Source organism: Lolium perenne, chromosome 4 (assembly GCF_019359855.2).
Source record: "Lolium perenne isolate Kyuss_39 chromosome 4, Kyuss_2.0, whole genome shotgun sequence".
NCBI classification, from domain to species: domain Eukaryota; kingdom Viridiplantae; phylum Streptophyta; class Magnoliopsida; order Poales; family Poaceae; genus Lolium; species Lolium perenne.
This window is the reverse complement of record NC_067247.2, coordinates 243,425,025-243,449,129: the sequence shown is the minus strand read 5'-3', so window position 1 is coordinate 243,449,129 and position 24,105 is coordinate 243,425,025. Positions and strand designations below refer to the sequence as shown.

Genomic DNA, 24,105 nt, shown 5'->3' with positions numbered 1-24,105 from the left:
AAGATAACATGTCGCGAGACGAGTATTCTTCCAGTGACAGGGTTAAAGCAGAGGTAACTCCGATGGTTAGAGGGATACCCAAGAAAGACACATGCCATGGAACGAGCACTAAGATTATGTGGAGCTGTGGACGCGATTTTAGGATAACAAAGACAACCGAAGACACGAAGATCAATATATGAGGGAGGACGACCGTGGAGGCATGTGTACGGAACCTGGGACTTTATGGTTGTACTAGGACAACGATTAAGCAGGTATGTGGCAGTAGCCAGAGCGTCGGCCCAGAGAGGAGCTGGAATGTGAGCCTGGAACATAATGGTGCACATAGTATCATTAATGGTACGAATGGCACGCTCAGCTTTACCGTTCTGCTGGCAAGTGCATGGGCATAATAGTCGCAGGACGGTGCCGTGGGTGGTGAGGAGATTATCAACAGTCTTGTTGAGGAACTCGGAACCATTATCTGTCTAGAGGGAGCGAATAGTGACACCAAACTGCGTGCGCGTAAGCGAATTTTTTTTCTGAGAGTATGTGGGCAACTTATTAGTTGGGCAACTTATTAAAGCGGCGTCTATTCCTAGAAATTATTTCAAACTTATTAAAACGCCGTGCATAGGTACACTTAAACATTGCGATGAGAGACAAATGTGCAAGTAATGAAATAAGAAATCGCAGCCGCTTTCCGGTGATGGCAACTGCATTGCTCAAAGGAAAGTGGAAGAGACATCGAGAGCATTACCCAAATGAGAGTACAAGGGCCGTCGAGGGCGTTTCCTCCAACGAAACACGCTGAATACTACTATAGCTCACCATGGGACGGCCATCGAAAGAGCTACACGCTCCCGAGCCTCCAGTATTGAAATAAACCAACGGTTACGATGAGCAACACGGTAACACACCCTGTCGGATACTATTGTACTCGATGCAAGAGCTCTGCTCCAACCCTCGGTACTAAAATAAGCCAAACCCTATGGTTAGCCTCCGCCATTTGCGCGATAGCGCAACGGGTATTATTTGAAAGTTATTAAAACGCCGTGCATAGGTACACTTAAACATTGCGATGAAAGACAAATGTGCAAGTGATGAAATAAGAAATCGCAGCCACTTAACCATAATATTCCCGTGATAGCAAGTGGATTACGCAAAGGAAAGTGAAAGAGATATCGAGAGCATTACCCACATGAAAGTACAAGGGTCGTCGAGCAATGCGACAACACGCACGTCGGATACTACTATACTCAATGGAAGAACTCTGCTCCAACCTTCGGTACTAAAATAAGCGAAACCTGGTTAGCCTCCGTCATTGCGCGGGTCATCTAGTATATCTAGCTGAAGCAATGATAGCAGGCTTGGGCGTGGGCCCCATACAGGACATCCTGAACAAGGTTTTCCAGAAATGAAGAAAGCGGGTAAACTTGTCTTTCCGGTTGCATTGATAACTTCCATTCTCGACGTTTCCACCACCACTTTCTTATTCATGTTAAAATTCTCTTACATTGTATATAGCACATTTTTTATACAAATAAACGCTGTCAGGATAGACCTGTGCGCGTAAGCGAGAAAGTGTTTAGTTGGTGACCTGTTTGAGTTGTCGATTAGTGACTGCTATGCGTTGTTAGATTAAAATATGTGTTCGCGAGTGTGAACCCCACGGACTCGATTAGCCCATGCGTGGCCTAGATGCTGCAATCAAAACAAGACACTGGCGGCTTCGTATGGACACGGGTTGTCCTTTTTAAAGACTTTAGCATTCCCTTTTATCGATAATATAAGTGTTGCAGATTTTATAACAATTTAGTACAAATTTTATACTAAGTCACCGATACTTATTTTGGATAGGAAGGATGATTTTATCGAACAAGTTTGCTTTAATGTGTTGATTTGATAAATTTATAGAGAAGCTAGTCCCTTGGATCCAAATTACAAATTATTTACTGTAGATTTAGGCAAAAGTGTGTATTTAGAATCTGTCTAGATTCACTCAATTACTACAAAGTAATTTGTATCGGAGGGATTACGACACTTTATGCTGCGTGTCATGTTTAAGATGGGCTGACGCAAGCACACACGATGAAAGCTTATGTAATGTATATGATGTCATACATAGATCTCAAGAAAACAAAGCTCCACGGGATGCAAAAAAACATACGGCAACCTACCTCTGTGACGTTTATCCCTGTTTGCTAATCTAAGATGTTTTGGCAAACTAAACCTCATTTCAAAGGAGTATTATATTTTGATCTTTAAAACGATTTACCTACGCATCAAAAGTTTTGGGGAAAATCGATGTCATTGCACTAAATTTGCATCGAAAAATCGACTTATGATTTTAATGCTATGTATCACGAAGCCTGTGTTGTAGACTTGTAGTAAAGCAATCATTGATCAAAGTATTGCTTTGGTGAATACAAAATTAATGGGTTGGTGGAAATGATTTAGAGGAATTTTGGTGACGTTAGTTTTCTGATTGAGTCGTTGTACCTCGGTGTGCTGCTGCTGGTGGGTTGGAACCCAGCACAATTACTAAAGTAGTACTGTCCTAAACAATATTATTAATGTATAATTATTATTATTATCGCAACTAACAAATCCCTAAAGAGCACTAAGCTCCCAGGGTTGCCGGCGCTCCTGGTTGCTTAGCATGTCTGTTTCGCGGGCCCTACTGCTCCTGATACGGAAGGGAAGGATGCGGTCGTAGTAGAGATCGTATTTTGGTCGCCCCCGTACCTGTCGTCCCGAGGCGGTGGCCGGTGGGTCGGTTCGTGATGGTTTTGATGGGGGCTTCGCGGCCGTCCAGGACCAGGAGGAGCAGCGCCCTAGCCGCCGCCCCGGCGACCCCTATGTCCCTTTCTTTTCCTCTTTCTCTACCACCCGCCCCCTCCCACAGCTTCCCCACTGATGCCTCGATGGCTCAATCCCATCCCCATGGCGACCCTCCCAGCGCCCATTCCTGCCGATGAGGTCCTCCCCTCCGAGTCGCGGTCGTCTAAGACCAGGAGGAGCAACGACGCCTCATCATCGTCATTCCCCTACTTACCCATGGGTTCACCATCCTAGATCCGCCCCTGCTGGTCACGGGCGAGCCCCCACGCCGAGGCTAGAGGAGCTGATGAAGAAGCTGCAATTTGAGGTGAGGAAGCTGCAATTTGCCCCTTCTTCCTCCCGATCTCACTCCCTTTGATTGAGTCGAACATTGACGTCCTGAATATGGAAGCAATAATACTGACCGTCTATCTCACAAAGCTATCTCATCATTTTCAATTGTTTAATCTTCCAAGTCGTGAACTGCAAATGGTGATTAAAATTTAGCAGCTGGTTGGTTTGCCCCATTGCTGTGTTTAGTGTTGCCTCCTCCCGATCTGGATGGGATGCATGAGTTTAATCTAGCCATGTGTGCATGCCTCCAGATCGATTTATGCGCTTTCTCCATGGTCTGCTAATAAAACTTGATTTTAGCATCCATCTAATCCCTGGTTTAGATCCAATTGATTAGGTCAGTGCATGATAAAGAAGCAGCGTTTGCCCCCACAGCATCTCCATCACGTTACGTATATTTTGCGGCTGCGCTTCTCCATGGCTGCCGCCAGGTATATCGATTCTCCATAGCTGCAATGGAAGTAGTTTTATTACACTATATTCACGTCACATGATTTGTGCAGCAATTTTCTCCAGTGTTGGCAACCAAGCAAGCGTTGTCTTCTCCATGGGCTGACACGATCTGGTAAAGGTGAGACCACCCATATTTTAGGGACAGAAGGAATTCAACCCTACATTTTCGTTTTATATACAATACTAGGTAAATAGACGTGTTGTATATTTCAATTGATTTCCTCTCCCCACATGATTTTTCTGTACATTTAGTTGCAAATTATCCAGAAAAACTTCAATATCCCGTTGCACTGTTTTTTTCTGCATTTTATTTTTTGGCAGAGCACTATGGTACACCATATAAAGGAAAACCAGAGGTTAAATTCGTAGAATTTTGACTCGCCATTTCCTACATTTATAGAGATATTTTGTTGGTATAATTTCATGACAAATTTTTTCTTCAAAAATCTTTACACCACAGACTGGTAGTAGAACTTAACAAACCAGCCAGTGCGCAATGCTTTCCAATTTCAGTATCTCATCTTTCTCAGCTACAATATTTTTCATGGTTCAAAATGTCCTATGTACAGAAGGAAATCTTATTTAAAGACCTGATACAATACTATAAGCGGAATATTTTGTTGCTTTTTGGTAGAGAAATATTCTCTTGCACGCTGTTGGAAAGAGTTTCGCAGTGCAATATATACATATAAAGTTGGTACCAGTATTCATTCTAGGAGTTGGTCCTTTCATTATCTTTTCAGTCCTACGAATGGTGGTATTTGTATTGGACGAAGAATTATTCTCTTGCTGATAAATTTTGACCTGAAGATACATAAATATTTTTTAGCGATTTCTGTTCTGGAAAGTTAATCCGCTCATTTTTTTTGTATCCTACTATTTGAATTATGTCATTATCATTGTGCTTAAATAATTTGTGGTTGATACAAATGACAATGTATGAATAACAATTTCATGGAGTTGCAAATAAAATCTTTCCTGGAGGTTTTAGCTTTTTCCATATTAGTACAGTAATTCAAAGTTAATTTAAAATATTCATGCGTTGTTGTAATTTGAAATATGCATTCATGTTCTATAGATTAATTGTTTTCTACCTAATCAGTTTCCATATGATCCTTAAATTTCTACAAATTTTGAACCCGTAGGGTTGCTTCTAATAGTTTATTAAACCAATATAACTTCAATATATCGATAGCCCCCGCGTGCATCGTACGGGTTGATGGCTAGTGCTTCTAATTAGGACATGCTGATGGTGAATACAATTGAAATATTTACAGAAAAATGAAGTTGCTTAGCTGGTTGCATCAAGTAATAACATACCTCTAACATCCAACTGCTCCAGGTTTTATTTTCGATCCACCAAGTGCTTATGATTTCGTGGCTGTCAAACGGCATGTGATATGCCTTTGCCAGTGGCACACATTACGCATCTTGGATGAAGAGAGTCGGCACACCGCTGTTCCAACCATCGATGATCTTATGTCTTTGTGCCAGCGGTAATTATCTATCCATTTTTTGGGTAAAATCTTGTATAGATAGCTATACACATGCTTTTAAAATTATCTGTTTGAATATTTGAAATGTTCATATTCAAAGCAAAACATTTGTAATGTTACCATGTATATTCAAAAGGAAATAGCAACTGAATTTGGTTGCAACCAGAAATTGACCTCAATTATTTACAGCCTAGAGGACTCATGCAGAAACATAATCTTCATTTTTTATGGAATGGAGGAACGGTGGAGTGTATCTGGGACAGGATACATATACATAATTTTTTCGGTTTTGCCACTTTCTGTATGCCATTTTTTATAGTTTAGTCCGTGTGGCAGAGATGTTACCTTCCAATCTAATCTACTAAATCACACAAATAGTATGTGACTAGACACCTATCTGAATGCACCTTAATCGGATGGAAAACTGACCAATTATGCCACACAATTTAATGTGTGGCACATTTAGTCGATGCATCTTGCCAATCAGTATTGGCAGCCAAACATAGACGCCACCCAAACATTGACCCCGTAAAATAACATAGGGTTTTCCTATATAAAGAGCACTTGAAAACAGAATTATAAGAATAAAAAAGTTGTGACATTTGTAGCTTCAGTTAGAATTTAGATATTTCAGATGGCCATTCTGTAAAATTGGATGTAACTTGAAAAAGTGGAATAGAAATATCACATCTGAGAGATTAGAATGAACATGTTATCATGTATGAAGAGGTCAAACCAGAATTCTAAGAATAAGAAAACTGCGACCAAACCGTTCGTTTTCGGTTCTGGCTTCGATTAGTATTTACTAGATCTTTAGTTATAATTGTACACTGACCCAAAAAATAGTATATCATATGTCAGAACAATGAAATATAATAAAAAAGGATTGCTACCCCATGTATTTTGATCTTTTATAAGTTATTACACTTTAATCTTTTCCAAAGCAATTTTTTGTACGCATTAAAATGCCCTTGTGAGGATGGTGTTTTATGGTTTTCTAAAAACACACACAACCATAAGACAAAAGCTTTATTAGGAAACTGCATTTGGATAATAGTACATATTAGGCACCAAAAGAGACGCAAAATGGAAATGAAAGGTACTTTCTGTAATTAACACAAATAAAACTAGAACAAAGAACAATTAATATCTACTCACTCGATTGCTAATACTGCAAGTATCAGTTACAATAGAAGCGTATTCGTTGCTTAAGATCGAGACTTACTGTCAATATTCCATAGCTAATGTTGTGATTGATGCAATTGTGCCTTTGTAGTAATCATCCTAATAGCACAAGACTGCAGGGTCAAAGAGTGGTAAAGCTAACCCCTTAACGTTTCATATCTGAATTACTACTACAGTTTGTCACGACCGATTCATACACTGACAACACTAAACCTGTAGGCCTTCCAGCTGGTCTATGTGCCTCGACGGATGATCTTGCACAGGGTCAATAAACACCCAACTTAACAGCTGCATCAACATGAACATTCCATCAGCGCGTTACTTATAGAGCAGAAATTAATCCAGCCTTAAGACAGATTATGCCGCGCCATAACGTTATGCACCTACCTTTTTTTACTAACCAACAACGGACATACTGAAAAAAAATTCATTTTTTTTTCACAAAATTGTAAATGCATTCATCCAATTTAGGCTCAATATTCATATTACAAATTCAAAATCCTAGATAAGATAAGTAACCTGTTATATTTTGCACTCTGACTTAGAGGTTCAGACTGCACGGATGTGAGTGTAACAGTGTACATATCAATCTATTTGCTTGTTTGATTGAACCAAAATGTTGTTATATATGTATGTGGTTGGTGCTACCTCAGGTGCCAGAAAATGTAGCTACTTGCTTGACAGTTGACACTGAGGTACTGAAAGTACACATGCTACTATTGTTACTACAAACTATACGACAGTTAGAGCCGGTGGGAGATGATTCTAAGAATAAGAGCCGGAAGACAAGGAGACTAATGTAAGTTGCATGACGATTCTTCAGTATTTTTATTTATGGAATGCAACACAAATGAAAAAGAAAACATCTCTTTAGGTGCAATCAAGACTTGGCGAAGATGTGGCGTTGAGGTTCAGAATGGTTCATCCAGTTCCCAAGACTGTTACTTGCCTGCAAAATTCTATTTGAACGTGTTTTTCCCCTTTTAGCAAGATATTATAGTCTAAATTTTATTTTTCGTTCAACTCATGGCATAGGTTCAGAATTTCCAGTGAACCAAAAATGATAATATATATACGCCCCAACAAAAGAATAGCCTAAAGATAAAACCTAAACGCATTTAGCAGAGAACGGCACGGCAAGACGCGCATGGTCTAGTACGGAGTATTATTGCAGGAAGGAACCGCGTGATTTCCAAGCTTCCATGCTAAGAAAGCATCAGCACTTGTGGCATCCGTGGACGGACATGACGCCAACTAGACTACACGGAGACCACCACCGTCTATTGCGCCGCTCGCTATATAAACCCGACCATTAACCCCCATCTTCCCCACCTAAACCTCTCTCCTCTAAACCGAACGGGAATAAATCACGACCTCCACCCGCTCCGTCTCCACGCTCCTCCGCTTCTAGTCCCTTCTAGTCCACTCCGCCCCCGCTCCCTTCCTCCCCCTCCAGCGAAGGCGCCCGATGGCGGCGGCACCCACCACTGGCGGCGGCGTCGGGCCCATCCTCGCCGCCGGCGAGCGGGATTACCTCGTCCGCAACTCCGGCGAGCAGGTCAGCCCCTTTCCTCCCTCCCTCCCTCTCCCAACCTAGTGCGTCTCCACGATTTCGCGAGGTACGGCTCTGATGCTGGCCGGCGTGCGCGCTTACCTGGCGCCTCCCTTGTTTATTCCGCTTGAATCGGTGGATTTAGAGTTCCAGCTGTGTTTATCAACAGCTAGTGCTGTAGAGTACAAATAGGATGTGACGATTTGGCCTGATCGAGGCCAATTGATTATGTCTGCGCTGATATCGGTGCTAGTACATGATTTGCACTGTGGTCAACTTTTTGCTGTTGGGCCGGTGTATTTTTAATTCCTTAAGAAAAGGGTCTCACCAACGATTACTAGATTAATATGTCTTTTGTGGTTTATTTACGTGATGTAAAATTGCAATTGTAAGTACTAGGTAACTTGTAATACAAGTCTAGTGGCATCAATTTTGCGTCATGTAAACCACATATCTGGAGAGCAGTTTTCTGGTTGAAGCCTTTTTTCTTAATGAATTGAAATGCACCTTACATTTTGGGATGGAGGGAGCAGCATGCATTTCCTGGATACATAATACTTGGTGCATAAGTAAATGATCTGTCTTCCAGAAATAGTATAGTTCAATCTGTCTTTGTCCTGTGACTGATAGTTAGCAATCTCGCTACCATAACTCCCCGTACATGCATATGAGAAAGGTTACCTCCCAAGTGGATGAAAACGGCCTACCTGTTTTTAACCTTCGTGCATATTAGAAGGTTAAATCATTAGACAGCGTGCATCATATTCTGTAAATTTCTCAAAAAGAGCAGAGATCAGATACAGTTACATGATTTGGATGAGAGCAACTTGTTTACACGGACTAGTCTGTAGTAGCTGAACCTGAAGTGCTCTGCACCTGTCCTCTTTTGTCATCCTTCAGGTCAAGATCAGCAGCATTGAGGGAGGCATCGTGGCCCTCATACTTCTCGGCCTCATGGTGCCCACCATGCAGGCGGTTCACGCCAAAGCTTATTGAAGCATACAAAGAACTTGCCTCACATGGCAAGAGCTTTGAGGTGGTTTTCGTTTCAGGCGATCAGGATGAGGAGGCATTCAACGCCTACTTCGCAAAGATGCCGTGGCTGGCAGTCCCTTTCTCTGACTCTGAAGGCCGTAAAGGTCTTGATGGGAGGTTTGAGGTCAGGGGCATTCCACACCTCGTTATCCTTGATGCAAAAACTGGGGAAGTTCTTACTGGGGATGGAGTCGAGTTTGTGAGTGAATATGGCATAGAAGCTTATCCTTTTACGCCCGAGAGGATCAGTGAATTGAAAGAACAAGAAAAGGCAGCTAAGGATAATCAAACTATCCATAGCGTGCTTGGTACACCGGAGCGCGACTATGTAATTTCAAACAAGGGGGACAAGGTAACTGATCGACAAAAAATCTTTATCGTGCATTCACGTTTTTACAGATCCAGACATTCTTATCTGCTATGTTGACATTACTTGTACCCAGGTACCCATCTCTGATCTTGAGGGAAAGTATGTTGGTTTGTGCTTCGTAGTGAGCGGATATGGTCCAGTTGAGGACTTCACCACAGTGTTTGCCAAGTTATATGGGAAGCTCAAAGAAATGGGGGAGAAGTTTGAAGTTGTAGCTATATCACTAGACAGTGACGAGGCATCATTTACTGAGAGCTTCTCTAGCATGCCTTGGCTTGCTATTCCTCAGGGCGACAAGAAGTGTCAGAAGCTGGTCAGTTACTTTGAGCTTAGTGATCTCCCTACAGTTGTGCTGATTGGCCCTGATGGGAAGACACTGAACAACAATATTGCGGACATAATTGATGAGCATGGTATGGATGCATGGGAGGGGTTCCCCTTCAATGCAGAGAAGCTGGCAATTCTCGCTGAGAAGGCAAAAGCTAAAGCAGCGTCACAGACGCTGGAGTCCCTTTTGGTTGCTGGTGATTTAGACTTTGTCATCGGGAAAGATGGAGCAACGGTATGTCTTACATATGCTTGATTTCATAGATCCGAATCCCTTTTGGTTGGCAAGAATGGATCAGGCCTATTTGTGTTCTAAGTAAGATGCAGCAATTTTTTTGTATCTTAGAAGATATCATCGGAGTAGATTGACCATGTCGATCTAAATGTTGATGTAGCACAATTTGAAGAGCAATTTTGTTAGGTTAATTAACATTTTTCATCGTCCTATTTTCCTTCGCTGCTTATTTATGTTAGAGTCGTAAAACATAAAGGTGGATATTTAGACGCATATCATCTTTACCAAGATCCTACATTTTATAGTTAGCACTAGTAAATTAAATACAGTTTGTTGCAACTAGTTTCTCACACAGCCCTTTCTAGTTTGTTCATCTCAGTTAGTCTACTAAAAAAACAATCCTAGATGGTTTTAAACCAAAAGAAATAAAAAACCATAGATGTACCACATGCCATAACATGTGTGCTGCATGAGCCGTACAAAAAGGACAAATTGAAGGACTAGCCTAGAATTACATGCACAAATTAGAATGGATAATCTATATTGCAGGGCCCAACACCAAAAGGAAATTATGTCTGAACTCTTTTTTTTTTTGGAGAAATGATGTCTGAACTCTTTTTTCTTTGGAGAAATGATGTCTGAACTCTTGTTCAGCCTTTTCCAACTTATGGTACTGATAGAGAGCGATTTATACTGACAAATGAGCGTATGGTAGTTATTTCACCTGTTCCTACAATCATGCTACTTGTTTAGCTGAGAGATGTTATGCAAAAAAAAAAAAACTGCACTTACGATGTGTTATCTAAGTTTGTGATGTATGAGAAATTGAAATATACTTTGTACTGTGTTTTGTCAGGTTCCTGTATCAGAACTTGCTGGGAAGACTGTCCTCCTTTACTTTTCAGCCAAATGGTGTGGACCATGCAGGGCCTTCCTGCCGACACTTGTGGATGTATACAACAAGATTAAGGAGAAGAACAGTGATTTTGAGATCGTCTTTGTCTCCAGCGACAGGGACCAGGACTCCTTCGATGACTTCTTCTCTGGCATGCCATGGCTCGCCCTTCCCCTGGGAGATGAAAGGAAGGCATACCTGTCAAAGATGTTCAAAATCCGTGGGATCCCTTCTCTCGTCGCCATTGGTCCTGATGGGAAGACAGTCAACACAGATGCGAAAGCTCCAATAGCGGTCCACGGTGCGGAGGCATTCCCGTTCACTGAGGAGAGGCTTCAGGAGCTGGAGAAGAAGATCGAAGAGATGGCGAAGGCGTGGCCTGAGAAGCTGAAGCATGAGCTGCACGAGCATGAGCTTGTGCTGACGCGCCGCCCCAGGCCATACGGCTGTGACGGATGCGACGAGACGGGCACCTCTTGGTCCTATGCTTGCGCAGAATGCGACTTCGATCTGCACACTTCGTGTGCGCTGGGTGAGGACAAGAAGGGAGAGGAAGAGAAGGGGCAGGATGCTGCTGATGCTGCCCCAGCTGGGTACGTTTGCCAAGGAGACGTCTGCAGAAAGGCCTAGAGTTGTGGTTTCCCTTGCCAGATGAAGCGTATCTGAATCATGTGATGTGTGGTGTGGTAATAAATCTTGCATCCGATGGTTTTGCCTGGAGGTTATTTTATCCCGGTGACACATGTGAGCAAAACCGTCTAAATATGATTTCAGAGTGTTGAATGAAATGGCTTCATCTTTCTCGGTACTTCAGTTGCGAAGTGGAAACTGTGGTTGTTATGATCTGTGCATAGTTCGTACAATTTTGCATTGCATTTTGCCTGCCTCGCCCCTTTCAGTTGGGGCATGTATAACCAGCGACGGCTTTTCTGCAGCTGTGCGGCGGGTTTCTGCAAAGCAGACGTTCTTTTGTTTCAGCCCGACGCCGGAGGAGCACCTCAGCTGGGTATCAATTCCCCTAAAAAAAAAAAGCTGGGTATCAATTAGGACCGAAAAATGCTGTCAGCTGCCCTAACCGGTTCTTTATGTTGTGGTTCCGTGCAAAAATACTTATATAACGCAGCAAAAATACCTATAGCTGATAACTAACTTAGTTTTTAGTCGATTTGTAAACCGTTATATTAGTATCAAAAGATACCAATTACACACAGCCTCTGCAACAACGCAATATTCTAATAATATTACGGATGCACACAACTTTACAACAACGCACTGCCCTAATACATCCACCACCAAGATAATACCTGAAATTCAAACTCTTCAAATGCGATGGCTTCAAGAAAGAAACAGTGCTGTCGTCATCCGATCAAAGATCTTAATTTTTTCACCCTCAAGATAGTCTCGGCTCTCAAACAATGTTTTCATCAAGGTCACAACCAGTTAAGGCCAGACCTTGAATTTTCATCCTGAAAGGTAGAACTCTGAACTTCACATGTGCTGCCGTCTCCACTTTCATACTACTGCTGCGAAGTCCGGAATACCAAGCAAGTCCCTCAACAACGCAAAGATTTGAACCTCTATTAGCTAGTCATCCAATCCGGCCTTCATGATATTCTCTTCTTCTAACTTCATCATGGATCAGTTGTCACTTGGTGTCAACACAGAAAAGACCTTCGCGTAGCTCCCTCCAGAACCTAACGGCCGGATAAAAGCATGGGTACACATGACCAAATACCACCAACCCAGCAAACTCCAGGCAATAGAAGCATTGTTACATTCGCCAGCGGCGCCTTCCGGAACTCAACACTCCGGCCAGATCATGAAGGGCACGCATCCGACAGGTCTTCATCTTCGCCCAAGAGAGACCCTAGGACTGCCGTCTTGGCCATGGTTGCCGCCGGAGACACCAAGCAGAACGCGTAGTCCGGAGACACCGCACACGCCTGGGCACCGCCGCAGCCGAAAGCCAGCCCTCCACCGCCGGCAGCTGAGAGGCGAGGAGAAGGGGACCTAGGGTTTCCCCTTGCAGCCCGCCCCCACCCCTCCCTCCGCTGCCGGCACGGCACACCACCGCCTCCTCGTCCGTCATGCCGTCGCCGAGCCGAGGGCAGGCGCCGCCATCGAGGTCCCCAACGATAGGGCCGCGCCCTGGCCCAAGGAAGGCTACCCGTGCCCAACCCCCGCGCGCGAGATGACGAAGAATTCCCCGCCACCGCCGACGCCGGCCAGCCTTTGCCGGACCGCGCCCCTGGCGGCGGTGAGGGAGGGGAGGGGAAGAGGGGGGAAGCGGCGGTGGCGCGGTAGGGTCCCCCCCCCCCCCCTCGGCCGCCACACGGGGGCGACACGGGAGGGACAGGCTGTAGTAACCTCAAAAATCTGTAAACCGTTATATTTATATCGTGATTCATGCATTTGAGTTACAAGTTGTGTTGCAACTAGTAAATAAACTTCAGTTGCAAACAAGGCGGCAACTTTTACCGACATGTTCATCTACCTTTTGATCGACGACTATAGTCGTGTGTGTGTGTTATAAGCGCTCATGTTTGCACACTGCGCGGATGCATGGTAGAAAACAGAGTATTTAGCAGAGTCAGCATCCCTTCGCTACCAGCAGTCCTCTTGCCTCCCATAATTACGCGCACCCCCACCAGGCCACCACTACCGGCGGTGGATGCAAAGTCTGTCCGCGGGCCTTCCATTCTCCCCGCCTTCCGGAAACGTACGTCTGCTCCGCTTCAGCTTCCCGCGCAGATCAGATCACCCTACCAATATATAAGCACAACACTGCCATCTGCAAGCAGCATCTACACGGCCTAGCTTCAAACTCCCGTCTCCCCATGTCTCGTACGTACTTCGACAAGATGGCACCCGTAGCGAAGCTCGCAGTCCTTCTCGCCATACTCTTCGCTGCCGTCGGCGGCGTCTCAGGCCTTGAAGCCGTGGCGCCAGCGCCGGCGCCCCTCGTCGCCCGTCTCAACGCCGCCTTCGCCGGCCTCGAAGGTTCCGTTCAGCAACCTGCGGACGGCGCCGTCGGCTGGATGATGGAGTGCTGGAGCGCGGTGACGGAGCTGCGGTCGTGCACGAACGAGATCGTGCTCTTCTTCCTCAGCGGCGACTCCTTCCTCGGCCGTGACTGCTGCCTCGTCATCCGCACCATCACGCGTCACTGCTGGCCCACGATGCTCGCCTCGGTCGGCTTCACGGCCGAGGAGGCCGGCATCCTCCGCGGATTCTGCGATGCCGAGGTGGGCGGCGCTCACGCCCCGCCGGCCACTCCGTCGGTACCGCCCACAGCGCCGGCGCCAGCGCAGGCACGTTGAGACATGTAGACAGGCACACGTATGTGCTTCATGCACGCGTGTGAACACATCCACGAACAAATTCCTATCCAGCGTATTTCTGCTACGCGCGCAATGTAATACGCTTACGCGGACTTCAGAAATAAACCGGCTTGCATGCACTTGTTTGCTTGATTTGCTTTACGAAAGCTCAGTTGACTAATAGTGTTCTTAATTACTAATCACTCAGACAGTGATCCCTTTTGTTAATTTGTGGATCAAAGTATCAAAGCCGTGGCCCTCTAAATGCGAAATCACAGTTATGCACAATGTCTTGTTTGAATCGATGAAGTGGTGAGGAAATAATATAAGGCCTCTATTTCCACATCAATTTAGACCCCTCTTATTTTGCCCTTTTTCTTGTTTTTGTGAGTTCTAGGGTTGTGTGCATCTTTATTGTGCATATGCCGGGTGTAATGATTGAATCTTATTAAGATATACAGTAAAGCAGTATTTATCGAAGAAAAGGAGGTTCCATGTGGCCGCGCATATCTTGACTTCATGGTACTCTTTCTTCTTCCTCGAACTATCCCCAATTTCTCGTCACCGAAACCTCGTGGTTCATCTAAAACCAATATGCATTGTTCCGCGCTGGCAAACCACACCGAGAACATTTCATCTTGTGTCGTGTGGGGGGCCTTAAGTTAGCCACGCCGAGCTCGATGAATGTTACCATCATCAACACGTGAAGCCGGTTGCAGCACATGCGGCCCACCAAGTAGTGTCGCCCGAACGCGGCACCTAGTAAAGCATGCACTTGCCACGTACGAGGTTCAAGACTTTAGTTGTATCATTTTTTTAATAAAGACTATTATTGTATCTAATCATGTGTTTGTATAATTTGGTTGCATGCATCAATTGGTGCACTCGATACCTCCTTTATAAAAGGCATATGAGTGCAACATTTCTTACAAGGCTGCATAAAGAAAATCATGTAGCATTAGAAATGGTAGACGCTATAATTAATTAAAGTTGTAAGTTTTATGAAAGACCCGCTAGCTGAGACTATCCTTTTAGCTGTTTGATGTTTACCGTGTGTTTGAACTGTGCAGTTTTAGCTACTGGGTAATGATTTTGTTACTTTGTTGGGCATCAATTATTTCCCTGACGGTATGGTCCTACAAGTTTCCTGGCCCGCACTTTAGTTAGCTACATAGTCCATCTCCTTTGGTACTTGGCCATACTTCCCAACATTTTCCCATTACAGCAAAATCAGCATGGAGCGACGATTTTTATATCTTGTAGCCATGGTTTTACCCATCCCTACAAGCAGTGGCGGAGCGTGAGACGAAATGAAGCATAGGCCAAAATGCTTATAAGGCAGCGTTACGGCCCATCACAGCCTATGTAGCCTGGGCGACATGAAGCAAACTGAGCCAATAACTGATAAATACATGAGCTAGTTAGCCTAGGATTAGTGTCTTGCATTAAGAAAAGACCGGCCAGGGGCTTGTATGGCCTCCAAGACAAGCCGCCCCTGCCTGCAAGGTCTAGTGATGGTTCTATCACCCGTATTGTGGCCATTGCCATAGCAACCTTAAACATGTAAAGACAGTTTTGATAACCTTGTCTACAACTGAGACAATCACTAGATAGGATAACATAAATTTCATGAGACTATGTTGTCCTATCTCACCGAGAAATACACAGAAGATGATTTGCTTTCACGTCTACCACCACATCTTAGAAGGCAGCTGGTATGTACGTACTGAAATATTTGTATGCTCTCACTTGCAAATGCCTATTTCTTACACATATAACAAATCAGAAAAATAAAATGATTCTCTTTCCTTTGAATGGCAAGTTGCTGACAGGAAGAGGATTCACTTGTCACCTAACAATTCGACGTCAACTTCCGGAGAATCGCCGTGAAGCAAGTCATGAATAGGAAATGTTTCATAGAAATCATAATAGGTAGAATTGCAGATGTTTATTATATTATAAATATATATTTGGTAGTCAAGAGTTTGCATTTGTGATGTTAGGTTCTTTTGTGAACTATTTCTTTCTACCTTACAGATTGATTTGTGTTCTATCTTAACAATACTAGTAAAATTGTCCTTTTCTCTTTCAATATTATGTGCCTTGATCTTGCTGATGTTATGTAATAGATACCTGCTGTGATGTTTGCTACAAATTATGCATAACGTATGTTGGTAATTAGATACATGTTGTTCCTAAACATTATACAATAAAGTAGACGGATGTTACTGTGGTGACGCCGGGCGTCGTAGGCTAGACAAATCCAGATCCTCATTTGGCATCAGCCTAACCTAGATCTATAGGGTCTACGGGGTAAGAATCGGTAACACAAACGGTGACTCTACGACTCAAAGAGTAATACGAGCTCATAACTGAGCGAAAAACCAAAACATTACAAGCAGAGGTCACTGACCTGACAATTCATCAATCAACGAAACGAAGTTATGCTATTCTACATAGCAAGATAGCAAAAGGCCTAAGAGGCCAGGAGCATAACGGCGAGGTCCCAGCCCATAGATTCCAGGCTGCCACCTGGGAATCCCAAGCTACTCGTCGATGTCAACCTAGAACCACCATTTGTTGGAGCGACTTCGCCTGAAACAAAGCATGCAAAGCTGAGTACAGGGACTCAGCAGACTTAGTACAAACTTTTAGCAAAGTTGGTATGCGAGGCTTTATTTGGAGCTTATTTTGCGGAAAGCCAGTTTTCCTTTGTAAAACAAGAGGGAGCAGAAGTTTGTCTACTTGGACAATTTTAAAAGGGGGTAAGAGAGCGATATCTATAGCTCTACTAATCATCATATTGAATTCACCGAATCTTCATTATATGCTGCACCTATCAACTAGGATCACCCCCTCGATACCCTGAGAAGGGATCCTTATCACACATTCATTCCAAGTTTTACAATTTAGGTTAAAGTTTGTCTATGATCACAAAATCCATCACCAAGTTGTCCGTAACCATGGACACGACTTTTCGAAAAGCTTTACCCTGCAGGGGTGTACAACTTTACCCACACGCGCCGACCGACTCTTAGCGCCGTATGTTACACACTTCCTTGGTCTGCCGGCAGAGGGTGGTCGACCAAAACCTTTCCCTTGCTTCGCCTATTCCATGAGTCAATCTAACTGGGGAACTCCATCATCGTAGGTAGCCATTCTTCGAGGTGGTCCCGGTCATTGTGCGCAGGGGATCTAGTTCAATGTCTCCAACATCCTTCACCCCGGCCACGCCCTGTATGATGCACCTTTGAAAATATTTTCCACGCCTTCGCCATGCAGAATGCCAAATGGAACTCGCAATCTAATTGACTCATGGGTAAGCTAGGCAAGTTCGGGCCAAGGGGTTCCCATGGGCCTCGTGTGGCTGTACGCTCAGTCTTGGTTCCGAAGGCGAGAACCTCAGGTCCTAGTATCGGCGAGAACGAGTCAAATCACCACATCCCCATATGGCGGCCCATCCAAGCCATTAACAAGTTTATTATCATCACTGATCTTACCACATCATCCTGTCATACTAGGTTCATTCGCAGCTCTGATTCATCAACCGGATGGATCAGAATTCGTCAACTAAGCATGGCTAAGCATATTCGATATAACGGCTCTAGCGATGCACAAATAGCTCAAACCTAGTCTTGATGGGAGCATTGGATCAGAGTATTTAGGCTACAAGGATGGTAAATGAAACACACATAGGATAACTACAACTGCCGATAAAACATAATGGAAAGCGTGTGCAATATGTACGAACCATGAGTAAAAGTATTTCGAAATCATAATATGAACCAGGCTAGTGCTTGCCTTTGTCCCTGACAAACCAATGTGGATCTTCGGAGATCCCATGCTTGACTTGTTCATCGATGGACAAGTATTGAGTTGCGTCGTTGTCGATCTTCATCGTCTCGGGCACTTGCTCTATCGATCGAGAAGAAGCAAACACCGGAAAGGTAAAGGAACAATCAACACATAGCATCGATGCAATGCGCATACAAGAATCATGATGAAATGCTAATTAGGTACTTAAATAATCCTAAGACATCATCAATTTAATTGAGGTTCGACGACACTAGGGTTAGTAGTTCTGGAGCCTCAAAGGGGTTGATTACGTTCTTCTAAAACAACTAGGGTTCAAACTTGTTTATCAATGCATGAATGTGTAACCAAAATGTAGATCTCATTTTTCTGAAAATTTTTATATATTATACATAATTGTGTGATTTAAAATGAATAAGTTATGAATTTTACAAGTTTTATTCATTTTAAATCATTTATGAAAATTCCTGAAAAATAATTAAACCTGACAGACATGGACCCACATGTCATGGATTTAATCTTTTTCTAAATATTTATGAAAATAATAAAAATCTGACAGGGGGTCCCACCTATCATGGATTTCCTATTTACAAAAAATTGAAGAATTAAAGGGAAAAAGAGGGACAGGCCCCACCGTGGTCAACCGCCGGGTCAACCGACGGTGGCCGGCGCAGGTGGTGAGCAGCGGCGGCGCTACGAGGCATGCGGGGGCGCGCGCGTCTACAGCGAGCAGGTGGGTGGCGGCGCCGCGACCATTTGGTCGCCGGAGCATGGTCGGCGACGAGGCCGAGCAGCGGCGGCAGTTGCACGGCTCGGGTGTGCTGCAGGAGGGGAGGGAGGAAACCGAGGGGCTCGGGCGGTAGCCCTGCTCACCAGGAACGTGGAAAGGTGGTCGACGAGGTCGGGGGAGGCTTGACGGCGTCGAGGAGCTCGACGGAGGCTCCACTGGCTGCGGGGAAGAATAACGCGTCGGCGTCGACTGGGGGCTTCCCGAGCCGATTCCTTCAGCTAGGAGAGTCGGAGAGGCGAGGCGGAGCTCGAGGGCCACTCGCCGGAGCTTCGGGTGGCCTGGAACGGTGGCGATTTGAGGAGACCGACGGCTACTGTGAGCACTAGGGTTTCGGCCTCGTGTAAGAAATCGAGGGAGAGAGGAAAAACTGGGGGTCCTAGAGCTCTTGGCGGCGGCGGAGGGGCATTTATAGGCTGCCGGGGGCGAAGGCGGGCATCTCCACGTGCCAGCGAGATCGGATGGCTGGCGACGTGCCAGGAAGGTGCTTGGAGGCGTGGGGAAGAAGGTCCTTTTTGCAGAAAACCCGCCTGGAGAAAAATTTCTATGCTGCTGGGCTTGCTGCTGGGCCATTTGGGCCAAGCCAGGGGCAAAAGAGAGGGGAGGGAATTGGGCTGCGCCCAGAGTGAGAGAGTGGTGAGGGTTTTTTCTCCTTTTCTTTTAAAAACTGTTTTCTATTTGTATTCAAAAATTATTTGTTGTTTTCAAATTTGCTTCAAGGTTTCAAACTTTCTAACTTTTGAAAAAAAATATCCATGGCCATCTTGACATATGCAAAGAGGCCACAAGTTTTGAAATGTTTGAGCAATTGAATTCGAGAGGGATTCAAACTAACATTAGCGGTTTCAACTCATTTATTGTGTGCATATTTTCTAAAGAAAATAACATGATGCAAATGATGCACAAACAAACCCTAATATAGTTTTTGTTAAAACAGGGGTGTTACATATCTATCCCCCTTAAAAGAATCTTGTCCCGAGATTCCAAGGTAGGAACAAAGAGAGTAACAAGGACTACACCGATCTTCAACGATCTTGTCAATACCACGACAATCTTCCTTCTTGAAGAAGTTGATCCAAAACACCATGAAGAGATCTTCATTTTGCTTTCTTCACTCTAAAGAAAAGAGGGAATGACACTGGACGGTGGATCTTCACAAAGATCGAGTATCTCATGGTCAACTCATGGAAGGAGTGCAACTCTTGAGTTAAAAAACAAGAAAAACATCAACGTAACGGAGGAGACGAAAGAAGTTTCAAATTTTTGGTAGGCAATTTCTCCGTGGTTTACAAGAATACAAAGGGAGAATGTAGCGAAGAGTTAAACTGCCTTTGATACCATAACGAGGTACTCTTAGGGAGGGTGACTCGTAGAATCACAAGGCGTTATCCAACGAGAGCAGCTTTGGATTTCAAAATCATAGTTACACTTTTGGTATGGGTACATGAAACGATTGTTGTTTACTCAAAAGGTTTGGCCATAGAGGGATGACGAATTCACACAACGTGTGAATCGGTTGGAACTTCAGGTTCAACCCAAAGAAAGGGAGGAACATTGGCTAGTGAAGGGACAAGGTTTATGATATTACTTCATGCTACTTGAACGAATAGACAACGGATATTTGGCACCCTAAGAAAAGATACTTCTCCCAGGATTTGAACTTTGAATATGACAAGAGAAGTGCCATTCGGTTAAAGCTTACTCAAAAGTATTGGGGTCACATATGGCTGACAAATTCACACAACGTGTGAATTAAAGAGAACTTCAAGTAAAAATCCAAAGGAAGGGGAAAAGCATTGTCGAATGATGTAGTAGAATCACCGGGGAGTGAATTTTCTCCTGATGGAGTTGTAGTCACAAGAGAAATGCCGTTGAGGGATTGACCGAGAGACATTTAGCAACTCTTCTTCTAATGTTCTCATTGATGTTCTAGACACCAATTTTAGGCTATTGACTAGTTTTCAATAGGTCATCAAGTGAAGGTCAGACTTTAGGATTGAAAAGATATCATAAGGACAACTCCTAGAATAAGTTGCATAAGATCCTTATGGAGAGTGGTTGTTCTTGTTGTTTCAAGAGATTATGACACTAGACCTGCTGACTAATTGTGTTAACCACGACATCAATCTTGCCGGATTTACAAAGAGACCTATGTCAAAAATCCTTGAGAAACACCACCATCGTTGCTGCTTGAGATTCAGCTTAGGTTAAGTGTAAAGATATGTCAGACTCGGAATGTTCGAATATAAATTTGCATCTTACCACCAAGGTAAAGTCGCTAGATTCTCAAGATATAGACTATAATGTCAAGCTCCAAACGATTGAGCTAGATTGCGCAAACCATGTGGTTGCGACTGCCAAAGGAAACTGCGTGCACATGAGCTTGTAATGTAACACAATTGAGTCCTGGTGGGGATATCGAAGATGAGATTGAAGTTCTTAAGCTTCTTCGCTTTCTTGAACAAACCAGTCAGTGGCTTAGTGTGCATATATGAACTCTTCAAGCAAATGGAGGTAAGAACCTTCCATCTCAAGAATATTATGCACATGCATGACCGACTTGTGATGATTCCCGAGGGAAACAAACGAGACTCTACTCGCATCCACGATGACATCTTTCAACAAAAGCACGTGAACCAGAGGAGGTCACTTCCAGCATTCCAGAACACCTACTTTGTGATGACACGAAGATTGTTCTTAAAAGTTTCCAACATTAGTGCCAACTGTTCAATGTGAACCTCTTTAGTCATGGAGAATATAAGAATGTCATCGATGGGCTCAATAACAAACTTATCAAGATACTCCAATGAGGGACTCACATGTTGCATGAACGCGGAAAAACTGTTGGTCAGACCAAAGGACATGAAGATGTATCCAGGTGAAACACCATCAAGATAGTCCTCGGAACTAAGTTTGATTCGACTATAGCCCAAACTCAAATCAAATATGGGGAAGATAGCATATCCATAAAAGATATATTTCCTAACTTCAACACGAACAAAACTAGACATCCCTTTAAGAAGAATTAAGTCAAATAGAGCTTTTGTCCTTCAACTCTCCGAGTTGTTGTTTAAGCTCAACCAACTAGTTCAAGATATCAAGTACGGTTTCTTGCAGAAGTAGCAGTTCATAGAACCAACTTACTCAAGAACTTGACAACACGGTCATGTGGAAACATGGTGATACTTCTAGAAAGACATCCACAATATCACGAACCACTGATATGTCACTGAGTTCGAGAGGAGAATCTTGCTTTACAAAGCATTATATGTGGTCTTGAGAGCTTTGGCACGAACCTACCTCTTTGACCAAAGAAGGTGCACATGAACAAACGGACTTGGCAGCACAGTCAAACTTTGCTTGGTGATTGGTTAACCAACCATGCTCAGGATGACACAAACGTCCTTGGAATTCAAAGCAATAATAATTACTAAGAATCTCAGATGGCCACATCAATACATACACCCCAACATGGACAACTCGGAGGAAGGGCGAGTAAAGATATGTAAGAGCATCACTTCATCGATAAGGCCATGAGACTTAGCACGAACTATAGATATAAAAGAGTGTGATACTCTAAGTTAGAATAGAACAGAAGGTGCATAAACCTTTTAATCTGCGGATTACAACACTTCGGCAAAGTCCTAGAAATGGATGAGATACCGGAGTTTGTTTCTACTAACATCTCGAAATGAAATATCTTGATGCACCACAAGGTTAACATGCACTGGAAAACACCAATGCACCTTTACCACTTGGCTTCTAACTAGCAGACAAAGGTCAGAAAGTAACGAAAAGAAGGAACATGTTCAATATCAGAAATCCTGAGATGTAGATGCACAAGATATCACTCTTGTAAAACTATGCTGAAAAGAGAGGTGTGGCAGAGTCATAGACATAGATACGAGACTCACAAAGAGCACTCTTGTCGTGGTCCATTTGGTTCCATGAAAGAACCTCTGCCATAGCTAATGGTAGGAATGATCTTTTGTTGCCGCAATTCAATCACGACTACAACCAAAGACTTAGGGATAGGTTGATTTGAAGTTAGCCATCCTGATGTATGGTTTGACCATGTACAACAGGGGTCAACGGAATGGATCTTGCGTTAAAGGTCAACATCTTGTACTGAGGTTCAAAAGAACCTAGCACAATCTGGGACCTTCGGTTCAAGTCCAAGGGTTAAAACATCGAGAAAGGAGTAATTACTATCTGAGTGACACATAGGACACTGCATGGTAGTAATCACGATGTAACTTTCAAGAATCCATACCTAGCTTCAAAAGTATCCAAGAAAAAGGAAAGGAGGCGTCCAAGGTGAAAGGAGACCTCGAAGCCTAGAACAGAATGATGTGAAACTCATAAAATAGAGAGATCCTAATGGAAGGAGATCTCACTGTTGAAACGAACCAAAGAGATAACAAAAAACACACAAGAGTTTAGAGAACCCAACACTAGATCAACTGGTTAAGGACGAGCTGCCATCGAGGCACCTAAGTTTTGAAAGACTAGAAGAGATAGTAAAACTTTCTCAAATCAACAGAAGGTAAGGTGTGACGCTAAATTAGAGAGATACCGAATAAGGAGTAAAAAGAATACTAATCAGATTTTCGCAAATACTTTTAGCTTTCAAATAGTTGTCACAAACACTAGACTCAACATCGACCAGTAGAAAGGGTTTTCCTACAGGCAGTCCTGCTCTGATACCAAAACCGGTGGCAACCCCGTGGGTCGTAGGCTAGACAAACCCAGATCCTCATCTGGCATAAGCCTAAACTAGATATCTAGGGCCTACAGGGTGAGAATCGGTAACACAATAGTAACTCTACGACTCAAAGAGTAATACGAGCTCATAACTGAGCGAAAAACCAAAACATTACAAGAATAGGTCACTGACCTAACAATTCATCAATAAACAGAAACGGAGTTCTTCTATTCTAAACAGCAAGATAGCAAAAGTCCTAAGAGGCCATGAGCATAACGGTGACGTCCCAGTTCATAGATTCTAGGTTGCCACCTGGGAATCCCAAGCTACTCGTCGATGTCGACCTAGAACCACCATTTGTTGGAACGACTTCGTCTGAAACAAAGCATGCAAAGCTGAGTACATGGACTCAGCAAGACTTAGTACAACCTTTTAGCAAAGCTGGTATGCAAAGCTTTATTTGGAGCTTATTTTGCGGAAAGACAGTTTTCCTTTGTAAAACAAGAGGGAGCAGAAGCTCGTCTACTTAGACCATTTTAAAAGGGGGTAAGAGAGCGATATCTATAGCCCTAATGATCAACATATGTTGAACCTATCAACTAGGATCACCCCCTCGATACCCTGAGAAGGGATCCTTATCACACATTCATTTCAAATTTTACGATTTAGGTTAAAGTTGTGTATGATCATAGAATCCATCACCAAGTCGTCCGTAACCGTGGACACGACTTTTTGAAAAGATTTACCCTGCAGGGGTGTACAACTTTACCCACACG

At 43.7% G+C, this 24,105-nt stretch overlaps 1 protein-coding gene, 1 long non-coding RNA gene and 1 pseudogene across 2 annotated transcripts; all 3 read left to right on the top strand.

Annotated features, from left to right (window-relative positions):
* Window positions 1-2,726: 2,726 nt before the first annotated feature.
* Window positions 2,727-6,692, top strand: LOC139830619 (uncharacterized). The gene is made up of 4 exons (XR_011743447.1): window positions 2,727-3,130; window positions 3,480-3,587; window positions 3,660-3,727; window positions 4,952-6,692. It is a non-coding gene; the product is annotated as an uncharacterized lncRNA (long non-coding RNA).
* A 924-nt stretch (window positions 6,693-7,616) lies between these two features.
* Window positions 7,617-11,512, top strand: LOC127332434 (probable nucleoredoxin 1-2; annotated as a pseudogene).
* A 1,865-nt stretch (window positions 11,513-13,377) lies between these two features.
* Window positions 13,378-14,216, top strand: LOC127329989 (egg cell-secreted protein 1.4-like). The gene has a single exon (XM_051356366.2). It carries the CDS (start codon window positions 13,542-13,544, stop codon window positions 14,022-14,024), a length of 483 nt encoding a protein of 160 aa, XP_051212326.1. The 5' UTR covers window positions 13,378-13,541; the 3' UTR covers window positions 14,025-14,216.
* The last annotated feature ends 9,889 nt before the right edge of the window (window positions 14,217-24,105 follow it).